This window comes from Lycorma delicatula, chromosome 5 (genome assembly GCF_047948215.1).
Source record: "Lycorma delicatula isolate Av1 chromosome 5, ASM4794821v1, whole genome shotgun sequence".
Taxonomy (NCBI): Eukaryota; Metazoa; Arthropoda; class Insecta; order Hemiptera; family Fulgoridae; genus Lycorma; species Lycorma delicatula.
Window position 1 is genome coordinate 133,434,405 of NC_134459.1, and position 19,614 is coordinate 133,454,018.

At 29.3% G+C, this 19,614-nt stretch overlaps 1 protein-coding gene across 1 annotated transcript in view; it reads left to right on the plus strand.

The window, feature by feature from the left end:
* The first annotated feature begins 9,672 nt into the window (after window positions 1-9,672).
* LOC142325394 (uncharacterized) overlaps window positions 9,673-19,614 on the plus strand; it is a 39,209-nt gene continuing 29,267 nt past the window's right edge. The window contains exons 1-2 of the mRNA XM_075367116.1: window positions 9,673-9,974; window positions 18,970-19,113. Coding sequence (XP_075223231.1) covers window positions 9,743-9,974; window positions 18,970-19,113 — 376 coding nt within the window. The 5' untranslated portion in view covers window positions 9,673-9,742. The remainder of the gene's footprint in view (window positions 9,975-18,969; window positions 19,114-19,614) is intronic.

Here is a 19,614-nt window from a genome sequence, read left to right on the forward strand (position 1 = left end):
ATAATTTGATAATAGTTTGAAATTTAGTTATGGAGAATGCGAATTTTGTGTCCTTCGGTGTTAGAGATAAGCGTAGAGATCGCGCTTCCGGGAAACAGTTAATCAGTTAGTTGAGAGGGCTGCTACAAATTAGAGTGGATGAATGAAATCCAAAAAAGCCGAATACGAAGGCGACCAATAAAGATGAGCAAATTCACTAATGGAAATGTCTGCCGAGGCATTTACATTGGTGACATCTTGACAGGGTCCAAACTGATGACTGTGATATGTAATCAGATTTAGAGTATCTAAAAGACGACCTGCGGTGAAGAACATCAAAGCTAGAAAGAGGGGCGGCGGTGTCGCAACCGTGATCTTCCCCTACGGGGATCAGGATGCACTCGAGAATGCAGAGGGGCCAATCGGTAAATATTGATCAGAATAAGACAGGCATACAATCTTGATTTTTTCCACAAAGATTTTTACCCAAATTTGTCCTTTTGTTATGAGTTATTGTTATTATTTTTTAATATTCAACATTAATAATTTAATAATTAAAGCGTGATAATTTTATATTTGTGTCCTTAGCATACAAAATATTTTCATAACTAGATTAAGACATGCTATACTGGGAGTAGATAAAGGTTCATTTAGAAATAATTTCAAAGAGAGGTTATGGTTTTAATTATATCAGCCTACCAAAAACTAGCCGACAACTTTGTTTATATGAACATAATTTTTTTGATGACAAAATTTTTTAAACGAATATTTTATACCTGCTAGCCTAACAAAATTAACTGCATGCGTAACAAAATATCTATAATTTTGCAATCAACACTTATGTTCCAGGCATGTTTTTTATATGATTATTTTTCTTGAACGTCCCTTCATCATATCGTGTGTTTTTTCATATTAACACCACAAGCAATTTGTATCGAAGGATATTTGTTACCGTTGCGTAGTAGAACCACCTGTAATAAAGTATACTTGGACGAATCTATGAAAAGGCTCCAGTCCTCAGGTTTATGAACATGTTCTAAGTACAACATAAGCTTATCAATATTTGGGCAAAAACCAAATTATTTTAATGAATAAGTACTGAGAAAGAATTTTGGGTGGCTTCGAAAGCCCGAAATTTTTGTATTATTTTTTAAGTTATTTCCAACTTGCAGTTTTGATCCTAAAAGTTCAGCTTGTTTATTTGATACATTTAATTTCTTAACAAAGTCATTTAATTAATTTTGTGATATAAGATGTTGCTTATTGGTAGATAATTCAAAATCAAAATGATTGACGACCTTTTTCAGTATTATTCAGAAATAATTCAGTTTTATTCATTATTCAGAAATAATGGATGATAAAATGATTCTGGGTTCATATCCAATTTCAGCATCTAAACAGGCATTACAATGATCTATTACATGTTAGGAGAGAAAAACTATATTTATCTGTGATTGGTTTATCTATACTGGTTAGAGAGTTACTGAAATAATCTTTTAGGGCGGTGAATGTTAAGTGTAATCTGGAACATTGAAGGGAGAATGTGTGTTGTCATTGGTTGAATGTTTACCGTTTTTCTTCTTTTGATTGAGTAGGTAGTGAAGTAATCTTTGATAGCGGTCAATGATATGTCTATCCCGCAATGTAGAAGGTGGAATGTCTGTTGGGAATGGATTAATTTTTATCGCCTTTCTTTTTTTGAATGGGGATTTACTTCAGTAATCTGTGAGGGCCGACAATGTAAAATATATCCAGCGATATTGAACGGTGAATGTGGGTTATCATTGGTTTAATTTTTATCGGCTTTTCTCTTCTGATTGGGTAGTTAGTGAAGTAATCTATGGAAGGTGTCAATATTAAAAGTATCCCACGACATTGAAGGGGTAATATCTTTTGGCATTGGTTTAATTTTTTATCGGATTTCGTTTTCTGATAGTTACAGAAGTAATGTATGAGGGCGGTCACTCTTAGTGTATTCTACGATATTGCAAGATGATTTTTTGTTGTAATTGGTTTATTTTTTATCGGCTTTTCCTTTTTATTATTTATTTATTTTTTTTGTTACTGAAGTATTCATATAGGGCGGTCAATCATATTTGTATTCTGCAATATTGAAGATTGAATGTGTGGTGGCATTTTTTAAAATTTTTTTCGGCTTCCTATTCTAATAGAGTATTAATTGATGTAGTGGGAAGAATTTTATGTATAATTTTTTATATTAAACGGTGAATTTATTTTGTAATTTTTTTAATTTCATTGATAGACAAAACAATTTTAATAGTTCCTTATATATGTTACACTCTACTGAATTGCTATTTTTTTTTTCATTTTTAGATTTCAAAATACAATTTTTCTATGAATATTAGATTAAAATAATTGCGCTTTAAGATTATTTTGGGAAACTGAAGTTAAAATCTGTAAAATCTATAAGTTTACATGGCCATATCTGTGTTAGAATGATTTCGCTGTTGCTTTTTCTTTAAATAGCCTCATGCACACCCAGAACTAATATCAAACAATAATCCGCTACTATGATTGTATTACTTTCCTGTTTATAGCGTCATACCCTCACCGACATTTCGTGGTAGAAATCTACACCGTGTTCGTAACTTACTTCTCCTAGGTTGCGCCGGAAAAAACCAGGATGTGAGTGGAGGAAATGTTTTCACAATAACATGTTACATTCAATAGCTCTCCATGAAATAAGAAGTTCATTAACATTATAAATGGTAATTGTTTTTTGCCGAGAAAATGTTTTCAATCTTCTTTAAATAAAGTCGTAGCTACATTTTCTACATTATTTAACACTGATTTAAATACACCATCTGTGAGCAACTCTCATATTTAAGGACCAACATATATTCGTTTTTTAATTTTTTCTTTATTTATATTCAAAAATGTCTACCTGGTTTACAAAAATCCGGGTCTATCGTTCTTTATTGCTTTCAGAAAATTTGTCATTAGTCCTAGCTTTGTATGAAGAAGGGATAAATCTTTTTTTTCCATTAAGATATCATGAAAAATATTATTTCCATTTGGAGTTAGGTTGTATCGTTTCTTCTACTATTTGGTATCATAATCTTTACCCGCAGCTCAGCTGTCCCATTCGCAAAGAAAACACATATACTAACTGTATTTGTGCTTAATTTATTGTTGATCAGAACCTTTTACTTCATCATATTAGTTTTAGTTTAATACTTAAATACTTTTTAATTTCTTTATATCTTGTTGAATTTTTTTTACCTTGGTTGAGTAGGAATTGTTTTTGTATGACTTGTATATTTAAGTTTAATAATGCTGTGTTTCAGTTAAATGTTTCTTTGTTATTTTATGACATATTTTGTAGTTACAATACTTTGCGTAATATAGTTTGTTTTTGTTTTTTGATGATTAAGTTATAATTAGTCTGTGATTGTTTAAGTAGAAAAATGGAAAAAGAAGGCTATTTTTATTATTTTGGTTTAATGAGATTTTTTTATTACGGATTTAACCTACTGTGTCTTACTGATCAAAATTAGTAAAACATAGAATATTAAATGGTTATAAAAAGTAAAATTTAACATTGGAAAGTCAAAATTAAAATTGAATAAATCTTTCTATATAAAATTCAACTGCATCAAGAATTGAGGTAGGATGATACTTACTTATGGAAAAGAAGTAAGTACCTTATTATTCGTTTTTCGTATGTTTAACTGATGTTATAATTCTATGCTTATCGCAACGTTTTTCAAAACTGGAGAAACCTAAAATCCATATTTTTTAAGAAGAACGGAGGATTTCAGACCCAAGCTTTGGGTCAGTAATACTGTATTCCAACATAACCTAAAAAAATCCTAATATAATCTAAAAAACAAACACAGATTTTTAATCACAACTTCAATACTAATGAACCAATTTTTATTTTATTTGTACCAAATACTTGTCATTCAAAGGGCCTTCCAATGATGTGTCACAAGCTATATCGTTTCATTTAAAATAAATACGTAATACCACATAACAAGTACACATAAGTACTACCACAGTCGGGGCACCAAGTGTGCGGGGGGGGGACAGATTTTAATTTTCTTTTCATCAAAATTTATTATTTTTTTCGAGTTGTTAATTAATGTAATTAAATGTTACCGTTGCCATTTAAAATTTTTGAATTGATCTAGGTGTATGTATTGGAGAAGGTGGGTCCACCCCTTCGAAAATAATTTTAAAAAATTTCCCCCCCCGAGGATGAAATACATGTCTGCAAACAGGAATACGAAGGGACTGGTAGCTGCTGAATAATAAATGTGGTAACTTTTCAAATGCATCACCCGGAATAGTTAATAAAAAGTACGTAGAGAATAAATTTAGTAAATATAAAAATGATTTCAATAAGGTGTAATCAATTGACACCATAAGAAAAATTGTATTATTATCATGTTTATTTTATATAGGTTCATGTTAGATATCATACCGTTGAGCTGATTGCAATTAAAAATAAACAATGAGATCCGTTTTATGAAATGACGTTTATGTTATAATTAAGCCATTTAAATAAATTAGTCATGTGATATTACATCATTATTTACACAAGAACTTTTTTTGTAAAGAGATTTAAGACTTTCTTTTATATTTTACCGTTTTTTTCTGATTAATATCACTGTTGTTATTTTACTGATTGAAGTATCTACACCTTTTATATTACTATAATTATTATTTAATTATTGTGCTACAATATTGTTATTACTGCTTATTAAATTGTTTAGTGAAAATATTTGCTTATTTATTACATGTTAATATTATAACAACAATTTATCTTTCTTATCTCTCTCTCTTTCTCTCTCTCTACCCCTCTATCTCTCTTACTATTTCTCCCTGCATTTTACTTACAAGTTGTGCAACATATTTCACATCAATACAACTTCTTTAAATCTTATTTGAGACATTATCTTAATGTTCATTTTTGTTTATTGTGTTATTGTTTTTTTCCTATTTATAACTGGTACTTTTTTACTATGTATTGAAGTATTTATTCTTTGATTTCTTTATGGATAGTTTTGCCTTTATTTTTTATAAAAAAAAGTAATAATGGCTGGAGGAAGCGTTATGGTGTAAATACTTCAAATAGTAATGCACCTAAAAATTAAATTTTGTTATTAGAATAACACTGATAAAAAAGTGTCTTATTTTTTAAATTACTGATTTTTTTTTAACTTTATTTATGTATTCTCATTTATCCATTTATAAAAACTTCATGAAAAACGTCATGCTTGTGTATGGATTTTTTTATGATTGATTCATCAGTTAAGCTTGAAGCTATTGAAATGGAAATATTTTACTGTATGAAAAATGTCACACCTGATCACGAGATTCTGCTTTCTCATCCCTGAACCAAGGACCTCTGGATGAAAACCTGAGATACTACCATTCCACGATTGATGGTGAAGTGATATGTGTGTATTGATGAGTATGTGTAGCTGGACAAGATGAGATGATCTCCCTGTGGCTATTATGTTTTGTATTAATCATAATATAAGCTTACCATATGCGTGAAGAAATATGATGTTTAAATTCTACAGTATGTGAAAAATGCCAAACCTGACCAGGATTCAAACCTAGAAAGTAACCAAAAAGTAACTCCAAAGTGACCAAAAAGAAACGTATTAGTTTGTAATTAAATCTCAGTTCATGTTAACTCAAGAACAAATAAACCAATATTAAAAAATGAATAAATAATAATATTAACTTTATTTTAAAAAAGTGATTGAAGGTTGTATGTTATAAGTTTAAAATATTGAATGCACATAATATAAGAATGTGCTGATTTGCTTAGACTCACTTGTAAATGAGTTAAGAGAAGTTCTTACTTCTTTCACCTTTGAGTCATATTTGATACATAATTGTAAATTAGAGAAAATAAGGACATTGTCATAAGAACAGTCTGATTTATCATTACAATACTAAGTAGAGTTGTTTAAACATTTTCTTGTGTAATAATCTGAAATAAATCTCTGTTTCTTATCAGGCCTGATAGAGTAGAGGCTAAATATAAAATACTAGATTACCAGACAATTATGAGATGAAAAGATCTTAATCTAGAATTATTTTATTTTATACCGTAGAACTTAAATATTCCCTGCAAAGAAAAAAATCAGATTACATACATATTACATTACAGTAATCTATGTATACATATGTATGTAATATATATATACCTGGAACATTTCAGGGAGCTACTAAATTGAAGGATATGAAGAAAGGTAAATGTCATGGGCCAAAACCACATTCATTGAACCAGTTTCTGTAGATCATTGAAGTGAAGAAAAATTGGCAGCTTTTTGTGGCTAATGCTCACAGCAGTTGATGCCAGTTGAAAGAACAAAAGAATTTAAAAAGCAAATTACAGAAATGTTATATTTAATATCAGCATACGAGTGCTGACTTTTCAGATTTATACAGCTTTATAAGACTATTTTGGTAGTACGTTTACAATATTATTAAATGAATTTGTCTTTGAATTTAAGAGCAGTAGGCATTAGAGCAATATTATAATTTATGGTAAGTAAAACGAGCAAAAATAATTTCCTTGCTAAAAAATAAGTCCTTGTAAAAATAGGTTTGCCAAGAAATTTGGATTACAAATATTCTTTGAAAACATTGATTTATGATAAAAATTAAAATCATACCTTCTTGTATGGAAAAAATATGGAAACTAAATAACTTTAATATTAGGTGAGATAATTTAATGTAATAATAATGACTTAGAAAATAGAAAAAATAAAACAGTGTTTGCCTATAAACTTTTCTCAAGGATCTACAGCTAAAAAAAAAATCTAGAAATGAAAAGTAAAGGGTCTACAGTCCCGAAAAGTTTGTATCTAACAGAGTAACAGTAGTCGGAGTAACAGTACAAGGTGAAAAGATAAAAATGCTACGATTTACTGATGATATAGTAATTCTAGCCGAGAGTAAAAAGGATTTAAAAGAAACAATGAACGGCACAAATGAAGTCCTACACAAGAACTACCGTATGAAAATAAACAAGAACAAAACGAAAGTAATGAAATGTAGTAGAAATAACAAAGATGGACCACTGAATGTGAAAATAGGAAGAGAAAAAATTATGGAGGTAGAAGAATTTTGTTATTTGGGAAGTAGAATTACTAAAGATGGATGAAGCAGGAGCGATATAAAATGCCGAATAGCACAGGCGAAACGAGCCTTCAGTCAGAAATATAATTTGTTTACATCAAAAATTAATTTAAATGTCAGGAAAAAATTTTTGAAAGTATATGTTTGGAGTGTCGCTTTATATGGAAGTGAAGCTTGGACAATCGGAGTATCTGAGAAGAAAAGATTAGAAGCTTTTGAAATGTGGTGCGACAGGAGAATGTTAAAAATCAGATGGGTGGATAAAGTGACAAATGAAGAGGTGTTGCGGCAAATAGATGAAGAAAGAAGCATTTGGAAAAATATAGCTAAAAGAAGACACAGACTTATAGGCCACATACTAAGGCATCCTGGAATAGTTGCTTTAATATTGGAAGGACAGGTAGAAGGAAAAAATTGTGTAGGCAGGCAACGTTTGGAATATGTAAAACAGATTGTTAGGGATGTAGGATGTAGGGGGTATACCAAAATGAAACGCCTAGCACTAGATAGGGAATCTTGGAGAGTTGCATCAAACCAGTCAAATGACTTAAGACAAAAATCAAAAAAATTAAAAAACAATATCATTTGCACTTTAAATGTAAAATTGGTGATCAGGATAAGACGTGGGCTCCTCATATAGTATACACTAATAGTTCTGTATACTTAAGAGGTACACAAAAGGGCTTTGCCATTTGTTGTACGTATGGTTTGGCATGAACCAAAGGATCATGTAACTGATAGTTTCTTTTGTTTAACAAGTTTGAAATTTCTAAAAAATCTAAATATACTGTAGTATATCCGTTATTGCAGTCTGCAATGAGTTCTGTACCTCAGAGTGAAATTATTCCAGTTCTTGAGCCACCTGTGAATGTATGTTTCTAAAGAAGGAATGAAGTGAAGAATCAGGAAGTACTAAAGTAGGCAACAATTATTTTGATTTTGAATTATCTTCCAATAGGTCACATCTTGTATCAAAAAGTGAATTAAATGACTTGTTTAGGGATTTAAATTTATCAGAAAATCAAGCTGAACTGTTAGGATCAAGACTGGAAAGCTGGAATTTACTTCAAAAGGATACAAAAATTTCGGGCTTTCGAAACCGACGAAACCGAAAAGAACTTTCTCAGTACTTTATTGAAGAAAATAATTTGGTTTACTGCACAAATATTGAAGAACTTATGATGCAATTAGGGCAAGTTCATAAACCTTAATACGCGAGCCCCTTTTCATAGATTCGTCCAAGTGTAGTTTAAAAGTGGGTTGACTACACAACAGTATTAATATCCTGTGGAACCAATCGGTATTAATGGTATTAATTTGAAAGAGACATATTTTGTGATGAAAGACGTTCTCGAAAAAAATTATAAAAAAAAAACATATCTGGTGATTAATGTATTCAAATAAACCTGTGAAAAGAGACCCTGAGGTTTAAATTTCAATTTCTTTGTTATAATTTTTGACTCATCTCAAACCCGTGTTTTGTTATGTATTTTGCAGTAAATGCACTCTTTCAGTGTGAAAATTTAACTACAAAGAGGGGCTAATCTTGGAAAACATAGCGTGCCTCAACTTGGACTCAAGGGGTCAAAGCTCAAAGTGAAGTTTAAACCTTAGGTTTTCATACTACTGTTGGATTCCTTAAGTTACTGGGAGTTTCGTATATATAAATATATGTTTAAATAAATTTAAAAAAATGTAAAAAAGTTATACTATATACAAAATTGTCATCCTCACGCTCTTCAATTATACTATATTAAAGAGCAATGTTTGTCATCGTTTTTATGTTTGTTTTTTTTTGGCATCGTGTTTTTCAATTTTTAATATTTCTTTTTTCTGTTTAGCCTCCGGTAATTACCGTTCAGATAATACTTCAGAGGAAGATATGTATGAGTATAAATGAAGTGTAGTCTTGTTCAGTCTCAATTCGACTGTTACTGAGACGTGTGGTTAATTGAAACCCAACCCCCACCAAAGAACAGCGGTATCCACGATCTAGTATTCAAATCCGTGTAAAAATAACTGCCTTTACTAGGACTTGAACGCTGGAACTCTCGACTTCCAAATCAGCTGATTTGGGAAGACGCATTCACCACTAGACCAACCCGGTGTGTTAATTTTTAATTTTTATCTGTTGATCTACTTTTCTTATATTTTAGAACCTGTAAAAAAGTATAATATAATTATTGCAAAACAATCACCACTTTTTCTGATTAAGCATTTCATCTAAGCTTTAATCGTTTTAGAAAGATTAATTAATCGTTTAATATCGATACAACGTGCGATAAAAATTCTACGGTTTACTTACTTGACAGTTGTCGTAACTGATAAGTATAAAATTTAGAATACATATGAAACTTCAATTTTTCATATTGTATTAAACAATATTGATGTAATTTTATTTATTATAAATTAATTAAAATAAAGACTAAAATTTTTTATCTTTTTTTAAAAATCTTTTTTAAAATTATAATAGACTATTACTATAAAGTGAGGGTTGTAAGAATAGTTTATTCAACCAGACTATCTTATCTTATCTTATTACATTATTGGAATGAAACTATAGTTATGTTTCATTCTTGTTTATGCAGTCGTCATTAAAAATTATCCGCATTCTCTTTAGTAGTCACTAACCGGTAATATGGCTTGTTATATGTGCTCAGTTATCCTTATGATTCTTTTTATTTCTTACATTAATGCAAATGTAATCATGCAAGATACTGCTACAAAAATACAATTTCCACCTTCTTCAGTAAATGCATCATCTATTTCCGAAAAAATTGCTGATTTTACCGGTAGTGGATTACAGAAATTTAAATCTGGTGTTACTTCGTTCATCAATAATGTTTCAGCTGCCTTTAATAAAACTCAAGGTAAAAACGTTTTGTTTCAATTATTTTTTTTCAAGTCTGTTTTAAAAACACAATTCGACTATTTTGTACTATTATTTATCACTACATTCTGTTTGTTTATTGATGCTTTTCTCTAATACATATAAAAAAATTGGTAAATTCTTTTTACTTAACTGAGCTTTAAATATTATGTCATATGTTTAAGTTGCAATGATTTATTTATTATTATTCATGGTATATATTATATAAATAAATTGAACCAGTTTTTTTATATTTTTGCCTTTAATCAATTATATAATTATTTTTACGTAATTATAATCTTGTAATCGGTTTCAAATGGGTAATATGCACCATGCTTACCGTTCACAAGCACTTTCATTCTCAAAAGTTGGTGATACATACAGTCCCAAAGGAAAAATTTATTAATGAATTTAATTTTTCATTTCTTATATTCATTATACGGAAAATTCCAAAATATTTTGGCTTCCAAAGCCAAAATATTTGTTCCACTAATAGAACATCAGTCCTGTAAGCAAGTGTGTTCTTTCTTTTTGCTAGATGATTATCACAAAAACGCGGTAATTACCTTGTACGTGAGAATAGTAAGTGTAATATTGCAGTGTATGAAAATACAAAGTCTTTCCGCTATTCGGACCCAAAACCTTTTTTTTTAAAGATGAAGACGCTACCTTTTCAGTACAAAAGTTAGTAATTGATTTAATTTTAAATCGCTCCAAAAATTTTTCAATTAACTAATAACTGTAAAACAGATAAAAATTCTTTTAAAAATAAATGTAATGCGTCATTTTTTTCCTAAAAAATCTTATATTTTGACTGTAATTTCAATAATGTAAGCATATATTAATTGATTTGATTTAATTTAAGTACTATCTAAATCTATGGGGTTAGTCTAGCGGTGAACTCATCGCAAATTAGCTGATATCGAAGCTAGAGTTCTAAGATGCAAATCCTCGTAAAGGCAGTTACATTTACACGGATTTGAATACTAGAACATGGATACCTGTGTTCTTTGGTGATTGGGTTTCAATTAACTTCACATCTAAGGAATGGTCGACCTGAGACTGTACAAGACTACACTTCATTTACATTAACACATACGAATATGTGTGGATGTATCCTCATTCGTCCTCTGAAATAATACCTTACGGTGTTTCCGAGGCTAACCAGAAAAAGAAAAAAGTACTATCTAAATAATTTTTTATCGAACAATCGGCAAGACCAACTGTCGAACGAGTTTATAATAATTCAACTGTTGTGTTTACAACCTATGTTTGAATTATAGCATGTTACAAAGCCATTTAAACTCAAAATTTAACAATGAGTAAAGCGGGGTGTTTTCTGTTGGGAGTTTCTTTTTTTTGAAAAAATTTATGAAATTTATTCTTCGTTAGTTTTAAATTTTCTTTAATGATTTTAAAAACTGTTAATAAAGTTAAAATTTAATTAAACTACATCGTATTGGTATGGAAAAAAAATCATTTTACGGTTAGTCCATTTTTCTGAATTCTTATATGCAATGACAGGGAGTATACTCATTTTCGAATGAACATTACACAGATGATTATACATAAAACTTTATTACTTTGGTTTGAGTAGGTGTGGGAAGGAATACTATTTGTGGAAAAAAATCAAAGGTGATGTCCATCTTCCATAATGCAGTTTTCAAGTTGAGAGATGAAGCTGCTCCACACACGTTCCAACGTTTCCTGAGTGATTTACTGAAACTCTCCGTAAATGACTTCCAGTTAGTCTAATGAACAGGTTTTATCGACTAAACTTGCTCCTTTAAATAACTCCACAAAATTAGTTGCACATTCTGAGATCGGAAGTCGAGAACATCTTCGAACCTGGAAATCAAATGACCAGGAAACAATCCCAGTAGGATCTTCGTGGAAATTCAGAATTAAATTCTTGTTGGAACCACATATCTTGTTCCAAGTTCAAAATCTGTAATTTTGGCAGTAAAAAGGTTTTTATCATATGCATGTAATGATTGGAATTCACTGTTATTGCTTCACCCTCTTCTTAAAAAATAGGGACCGATAACATTACGGTTGAATATCGTACCCACACTGTTACACGAGGTCGGATTAACGTAAAATAAATGGCATTATTTTACACACATTTTACAACAAAAATAATAGCTTGGTATTAATTTAAGTGTGTCATGTCCATTCAAAAATGAGTGCACTCCCCTTTGTCACCCGGTATTGATTTACGTACTGTTTTTACGATTAATATTTTTTAATAGTTTTACGTTAAAATATTTTCGTAAATTGTGAATTCATTTGTATTTTATTTGTTGTGCAGAAAGATTATCATTAACTAATATTATAATGATAAAAATTTCAATATTAATTATATAAGGTCAAATTCATTCATTAATTTATATTTTTACAGCTTTTTTCTTTTTAACTGTAATGGAATATTTGCAAATTTATATAATTTACTGCTACAACTGTTTCATTTTATAAAATAACAAATCAAATGATAACAGTTATTTTTTTAAACTGTTTTTTGTAACTATAACTGATTTTTTTTATGTTTATAAAATATTTTACTTCATAAATTTAACTTGTAAACTTTAATTTCTTTGATATTAAATTTCAGTTCATCTTTATTTAACGTATCAAAATAAAATTACTGATAAAAATCACGTCTTAAAATGATTATTTTAATTTGCGATACAACTACACATGTAAAAAAAACCGAAAAAGAATTAAATGATAAATTAATTGTTTGCCTAATACGTATAAACAAGATACGTAAACTTAAGATAAAAAACTAACTGCACTATAAACCTTTAAATTTTACTGTAAATTACTGAAGCATCGGCAACAATGTTTTTCGTAGAATGAGAGAAAAAGCCGCAATAATAGTGTATTAAAAGAGAGATTATCTTCTCTTCAACTCTCACTCAAGCGTTACTGGACAATATTCATAAAACGTTGTTTTCATACACTTAAAGCCTTGAAATTGATTATTACAGACGTTCTTACATAACAACAACACAGCTTCTGTTATACGTGGAATTTATAGCCTATAATTATGAAGACTATGAAGACATTTTCTCATGAGATCATTTTATTAAAATTTTCATACGTCTTTTTTTCCAGAAATTTACTTAAGTATTAATAATGAATGTATAGAATAGAGTATTAAATTACTATTATTTAATTTATTTTGATGTTAATGAATTTCTAATAAGTCTGACATTCTTGCCTCCTTTGAAACATTAATATTCTGCAAAAGAAAACTTTAAATAAAACTGTAAAGTACTTTAGTCTAATTTATAATATTTTTAAGACCAATTTTTATTTTGAGTCCCGTACTGGAATTAGGCAAAGATTATAGTAAAATATAACCGATAAAATCACTGTTTCACATGTAATTAATAGTATTTATATTATTAAAAAATGGAATGTGTTTTTAAAATGAAAAGTAGATTTAATTTGGGAAAATTCTTTACTACTTTAAATATATTTTTATTCATAAAAAAATCATAGACATTAATTTTTAAACATCAATATCGAGTGAATAGTCGGCCTGTGTCTGTACAAGGTTACACCTCATTTATGTGTCATACATACATATCATCCTCATGTCATTGGGTTGTGGGGGATTATTGCTTATTGCTCACTAGTTGAACAGACTTACAACGTACACATTAGGAAAAAAAATAAAGTTGAAAAAAATTGATTTAATATACGTAGGTATACGATGTTAAATGTTACAATTATGTACCAGTAGTACGAGTACTTTACCTAAATCGCTAACAAAAAGAAACTGTAGATTATTTTTAAAAAACTCAAATTATTAACCTATTATTGTTTTACATTGGAAGTCGTCGAATATACGAGGTAACACAGTGTATTTAAAGAAATTTACGCAAACATCAACATTTAATTTTTATTTATTTGTGTATGAGAATTTGTGTTTACTGTGGGAATTTCAGAAGCTCGGTCCATGGCATGCCGAGGACCTGACAAATTAAACGATTTATTCCAGCAAAAATAGTTTTGATTTATTATAATTTTCTTTTAATAAAAAGATAAAATGTAATGGAGCGATGAAAATTGGCGTGATATTAATTAAAAGACTGAATTTACAGTTTATACTTCTTTACTGTAATCGAGAGTCTATTGCTTTTTTCCCATTTCGGTTTATTTTATCAAACTTTTGGCAAATTGTTTTTATATTTACTCACTCCATTAGTGATCAATGAGTCCACAAAACGACGATGTTTACTCTGATTAGGAAGAGGGAGGGAAGAAAATGGGTTTTGTAAAAATATATCCAACGCATCTTATTTTCGATTGAATCGTAAAGATACATTTATATTTTTAAGCAATCTACATCGGCTGGCCTTGAACTTATCCGATCTGCACTTGTATATATAAATTGTTTACATATAAATTAACATAACTTCAGAAAAAATACAAAAAACTTTTCTTCCGAAAGCTGTACGGTTCTAACCCCCTTGTTATATTTGTATAAAACACATTTATTTTTGTATATTGTGGTATCAAAACTTGTAAAATAAATTGCGATCACGGAGGCTTGGTAACGATATTTTATTTAATAAAAATAGATTGGCAGGTGTCCAAAACACAACATTCCTTGAATTTTGGTATTATTCGTTACTTTTCCCTATAACGACATATGCTAGTACAGCTATAATGTGAAAAACAAAACAGATCAGTCAAAAAAAATCTAAAAAAATTAGGTAAGTTTTATACCGTAAGGATTTAGATTTTTTTTTAAATATAAAAAAATAAAATAAAATAATAAAAAATAATAGAATAAATTGTAAAATAGTTAAATAAATTGTAAATAATTTCAGAAAATGCTCGGAAGTACAAAAAATGTATATTTGACAGACTGACTTTCGTGCGTACGTACGTACAGTATGTGTGTTAGCCTACATTTGGTCCTATAATTCTGGATCCTGTTGCCCGATTTTCTTCAAACTTGGTGGACAGGTACCATAGAGGGAAAGATTATATTAAATTTTTCTAAAAATTGGAAAAAATGTAGGGAGTATTTTTGCCAAAATAAAATTTCGAATCTTTACCGAGTCGCTTTAGCAAAACGTTTTCTTATGAAAGTTGAAGTTTTTTCAGAATCACAAATTACCAAAGACAATAATATTCACCTCCCAAAAAAAAAGACTGTATATTTTATTTTTTTACTATATTTTGTCTCAGGAAAGTAGTTAATGAAAGTTTTTTGTATCTATATATTCTAAATCAATAGGCCTTCAAACCACTATAAAATCTGTTTGCCCATCTTACTACAATGGTCTGTGGTAACCAAAAATATTTTTTTAATTTTAAAAAATTGTTTTTAAAATTTATTTTGAATTTAAATACATCCGAGTTACCCATTGCATTTAAAATGTAGAAATCTTAATTTTTTGATAGTCCTTACTTTTTAGTATTTCTTAAAAAAAAAAACTTAACCAAAAATGTTCATCTTCCTAAAAAAAGTATATTTGTTAATTTAGAGTTAAGGAATTATTTTCTTAAAAATTTAATTTTAACTTGAGCATGAAGGTCGCCAAAATGGAAAAATTTCTGGCTACGCTAGGAAAGTTTTTTCAAAGATTTTTGGTAGATGTTGATAAGCCGTTGTTAATCGAAAAAAAAGTTGATCTATGCCGGGATCGTATCCTAGAGCCGATGATAATAATGTTTACATTATTTAGTGCTTAAAATTTCTGAAAGGAGATTATCTTATTTAAAATTAGACGTGCTTTTGATTAATTATTCATTTAGTTTTATAGGCAATTAATAAGAAATATTTCTTTACGTAATTCAAACACAATCTCCCTGTTTCTTCTTAATTTAATTAAAGTTGGTTAAACGAGTATGAATAATTGAATGATATATTTTTTTGCAAATGAAAAGAAAATCTTAGCTTATAAGAATACAGATTACGTTTTAAATGATTCTTTTATCAATAAAAGATAATATTTAAAATTTGATATTATTATAAGTTTTATATTAATTGCGTTTTCTTCTATCTAAATAGTTATCTCTCGCTCTCATTTTTATGATATTAGCTGTTGATAAGAAATATTTCCGTTAAATAATTATTGTATATATATATATTAAACTATAATTATAGAGAAATAACGGAATTTTGTGGTCATAAAAACTCTACGAGATACCACTGTATTATGTCATTTATCTGACATGTAAATATAGAATTTGTTTAAAAAATTGCCTTTACTGAGAATATCGTACTTAACTATAATTACTGCAAATTGTTTTTTACGATTATAATTTTGTAACTTATAATAAGCACGCATTTAGTCACATCATTTGAAGAAAAAGTCATGTATACACGTATTCTATTTTAAACACTACGTAAGGTTTTTTATATAATATTTATGTATAAAGAACACAAACGATTAATTGCGACGGTTTTTTTTATTATTTATAAGAAAATGAATATGGAATTAAAAAAGTGTTTCAGAATTCAGTTCAGTAATTAGAATGAAATGCAGACTGAATAGGTTGATTTATTTTCATATACTGTATTATTCCTTTCTAAAAATTCGGAAGATACTAGAAGCAAGATTTTGTATAATAAATATAACTATTCTCTCAGATATTTCTTAAACTTTAAGTGTTTTATTGACTTTACTCTGTAACAACACATTTTTTCACTACCTCTTACCAGTACAGTATCGATGAGTCAAATCAGTTTCTTAATTCTTCTTTGCCCCTTGCCAATTTACTCAAGTCACTCGATCCCTTTCCTCTCTGTAACCCAGTCCAATCCGAAACTTCATAACTTCACTAACACCCAAAAAACGACTCTCTTCATCTCCTTTACAGTTCTCACTTCCTTTCCATAATTGTTTTTATATTCCGTTATCCAAATCTTATTGACATTTTTTTTTTGTCTCGTTTAAGTTTACCAATAATTCTTCTCACCTGAAACATTTATTTTTTTGACTAACAGATTAGTGACTGAGTCACGCTGGGATTAATAAATAGAGGGGCTGCCTTCAACGCCATTTTAGTTTGTCGTACTATTTTTTCATATCAGCAGAGCGTTGTTTATGAATAAACTGATTAAGGTTCCATATTACAGAGCCTGACTTTGGAGAGCTTCCCTTTCCTAAGTTTTGATGTAAAACTCTCCATAATTGTCTGGAGACAGTAAAAATATGCAAGGAAATAAATATCCACTAATATTTAAATACAACCACAAAAATATTTGTATTTTGCACAGAATAATGCACTAAACATATGAAAACCCAAAATACAGACGAGTATAAAAAAATTAACTTTACGCAGCACGCAATACTTCATAAACTGCAACAACAAAATTCTTAATGAATGTTATATACTAATAATGATACTAATATTTCATGCAATGTTGTAAACATGTCATGTTACTGTTAACCGGATGATGTCATCTGGTAACGTAGTACAACAAAACCCGCTCGCCTATCCCGCCAAAGCCAACCGACACTTCGGTTGACAAAGGCCAGGGTCAACCTTCAACTCGGTGTATAAACATTTATCTTCTTTTTTTACAGTATTATTTAACTATGTTTACAAATAAATTTATGGTTAACATTTATTTAATATTTTTTGAAACTAGATACACTTGCTCGCACGGGTTCAGCTAGATGTTATTAAGAGCCTATGTATACCCGCACCATCCTACTAAAACTGCTATTTCACCGTTCTGCATTCTGCATTTAATGAGTGCAAAATTTAATTACAGACCATAGCGTAACCACTCTGCTGTGTGATTGTTGCACAGTGTTATATGTTTAAAAATGGTTATGATATGCAATAAATTTATTATTTTTTTTTTATCGTATGCTGTTCACACAATAACGTTTTTGTTGTAAAAAATACAAATTGGTATCTCCTACACATGTAATTCTCAGGTGTACTTAATTTCTTACTCTGTGTTCTATCTTTTATCTTTAATAAGTTAATCTTAGGAATGTGTTAACAAAAAAAAAAAATATATATATATATATTAAATATAAATATCCGTTTTGGATATAATTTCAAATTTTGTAAAACAATAGTAAGCTTACTGAAATTATTTTGCAAGACAAATTCATTTATTCATTCAGTTTAGTATCATTCACCAACTGGAGCTGTTTGATATATATGCAACTGCCTTTGAATTCCTGTTAAGAACTAGACTGCACTCATTGCCACATTGAATGGGAACAATATTAGCGATAGGAACAGGTAGGGGCTCTGGGTCAGAAGTTATAGTTATAGACTGCTTCCACGGTTCACAAACAGCCCCATATCCGAAGTACCTGTCTTGTAATTGTGATTAGTTGAAGATTTGGGTGACTGGTAATATGTGTATATGTTCTCACCTTCTTCTTCTGTGCTGGTGTCAAGCCGGCCCTCGAGGTCTTTGAGGTACTGGTGCTGCTGGAGCCTGTACAGTTGCACGTTTTTGTTTCTGAACTGATAAGAGTTTAAGGTTATTTAACTTCAGAAGCGGTCCTCTCTTCTGTTTCATTATCTGATATGATCTGTGTACCTATTGGAAATGATCTTGTTGATCAGACGGAATGACAGTTGATGATTGAGATGTTCAGCCTTGCCCTGTGAATAAAATTGTGTCCTGTTCTTGGAATGGTTCTAGAGTTTTTGTAGAATTGCTTAGTATTCCTCTTATTATAGGCTGTCGAAAGCCACATCTTTCTACTAATGGAAGAAGTTTTAATTAAGGCTGTTACAGAAGAGATACTTAATTCATGTTAAATTTAATAAAAATTACTCATTTATTTCTGTGGGATAGTACCTGTAGCTTAGAAAAATAATGTAGATGAAAGGAGATACTAGATTTTTATGATTTTATTATTAAATATTATGTAATATTTAATGTGCAAGGGGATGAGTACCAAAGATAATACTAGTTTGGTCTTCAATAAATTTTCATATTACAAAAAATAGTTTTACTCATTGTAATTTTTATGCTATTTTAATTTTTTCAGATCCTTCAAGTGTGATATTAGGAGCTGCATGTACAGCAGATGCTAATTGTAGCGCAGTTATTGATGCATCTTGTGATAGAGGAATGTGTAACTGTGGTCCAAATTTCACTGTTGCAATTACTGTAGCTGATCGATGTTTGAGAAGTAAGTCATTAAGAATGATATATGTTAAAGTTATAATTTATGTAAATTATATAATTATTAAAGGAATTTGTTTTAATTAAAAAACAAATTTGTGCTACATCTCAAGACAACTTCTTGAAAAAAAAAAAGACAAATTCTTACTAGAAGTATAATACTTTTTATTTTACTGACAAATCTAAAAGTTCTCATACAGTATTTTAAAGTATATCATATGAATAAATTCAGCTAAATCCATGCCTGAATAATCATATCACTTTCTGTATTTTTATAAACTTGGAAATAATGAGTTAAGTGATTTTCAAGTAAGCCACACCTTCTATCTTTTTATGGATCATGTTAATCATAGCTGGTAAATTTTAGGCAAAGGAAAGTAGATCCTACTGTTGTTTAATAAAATCTATATTTATTAGGAAGAATTGGAGAGCTGGCTTCTCCTGAAAAGTACTTCAACTTCAGGTTAGGCTTCTGTAAAACCAGTGGACAGGAAAAACTTCTCACAAA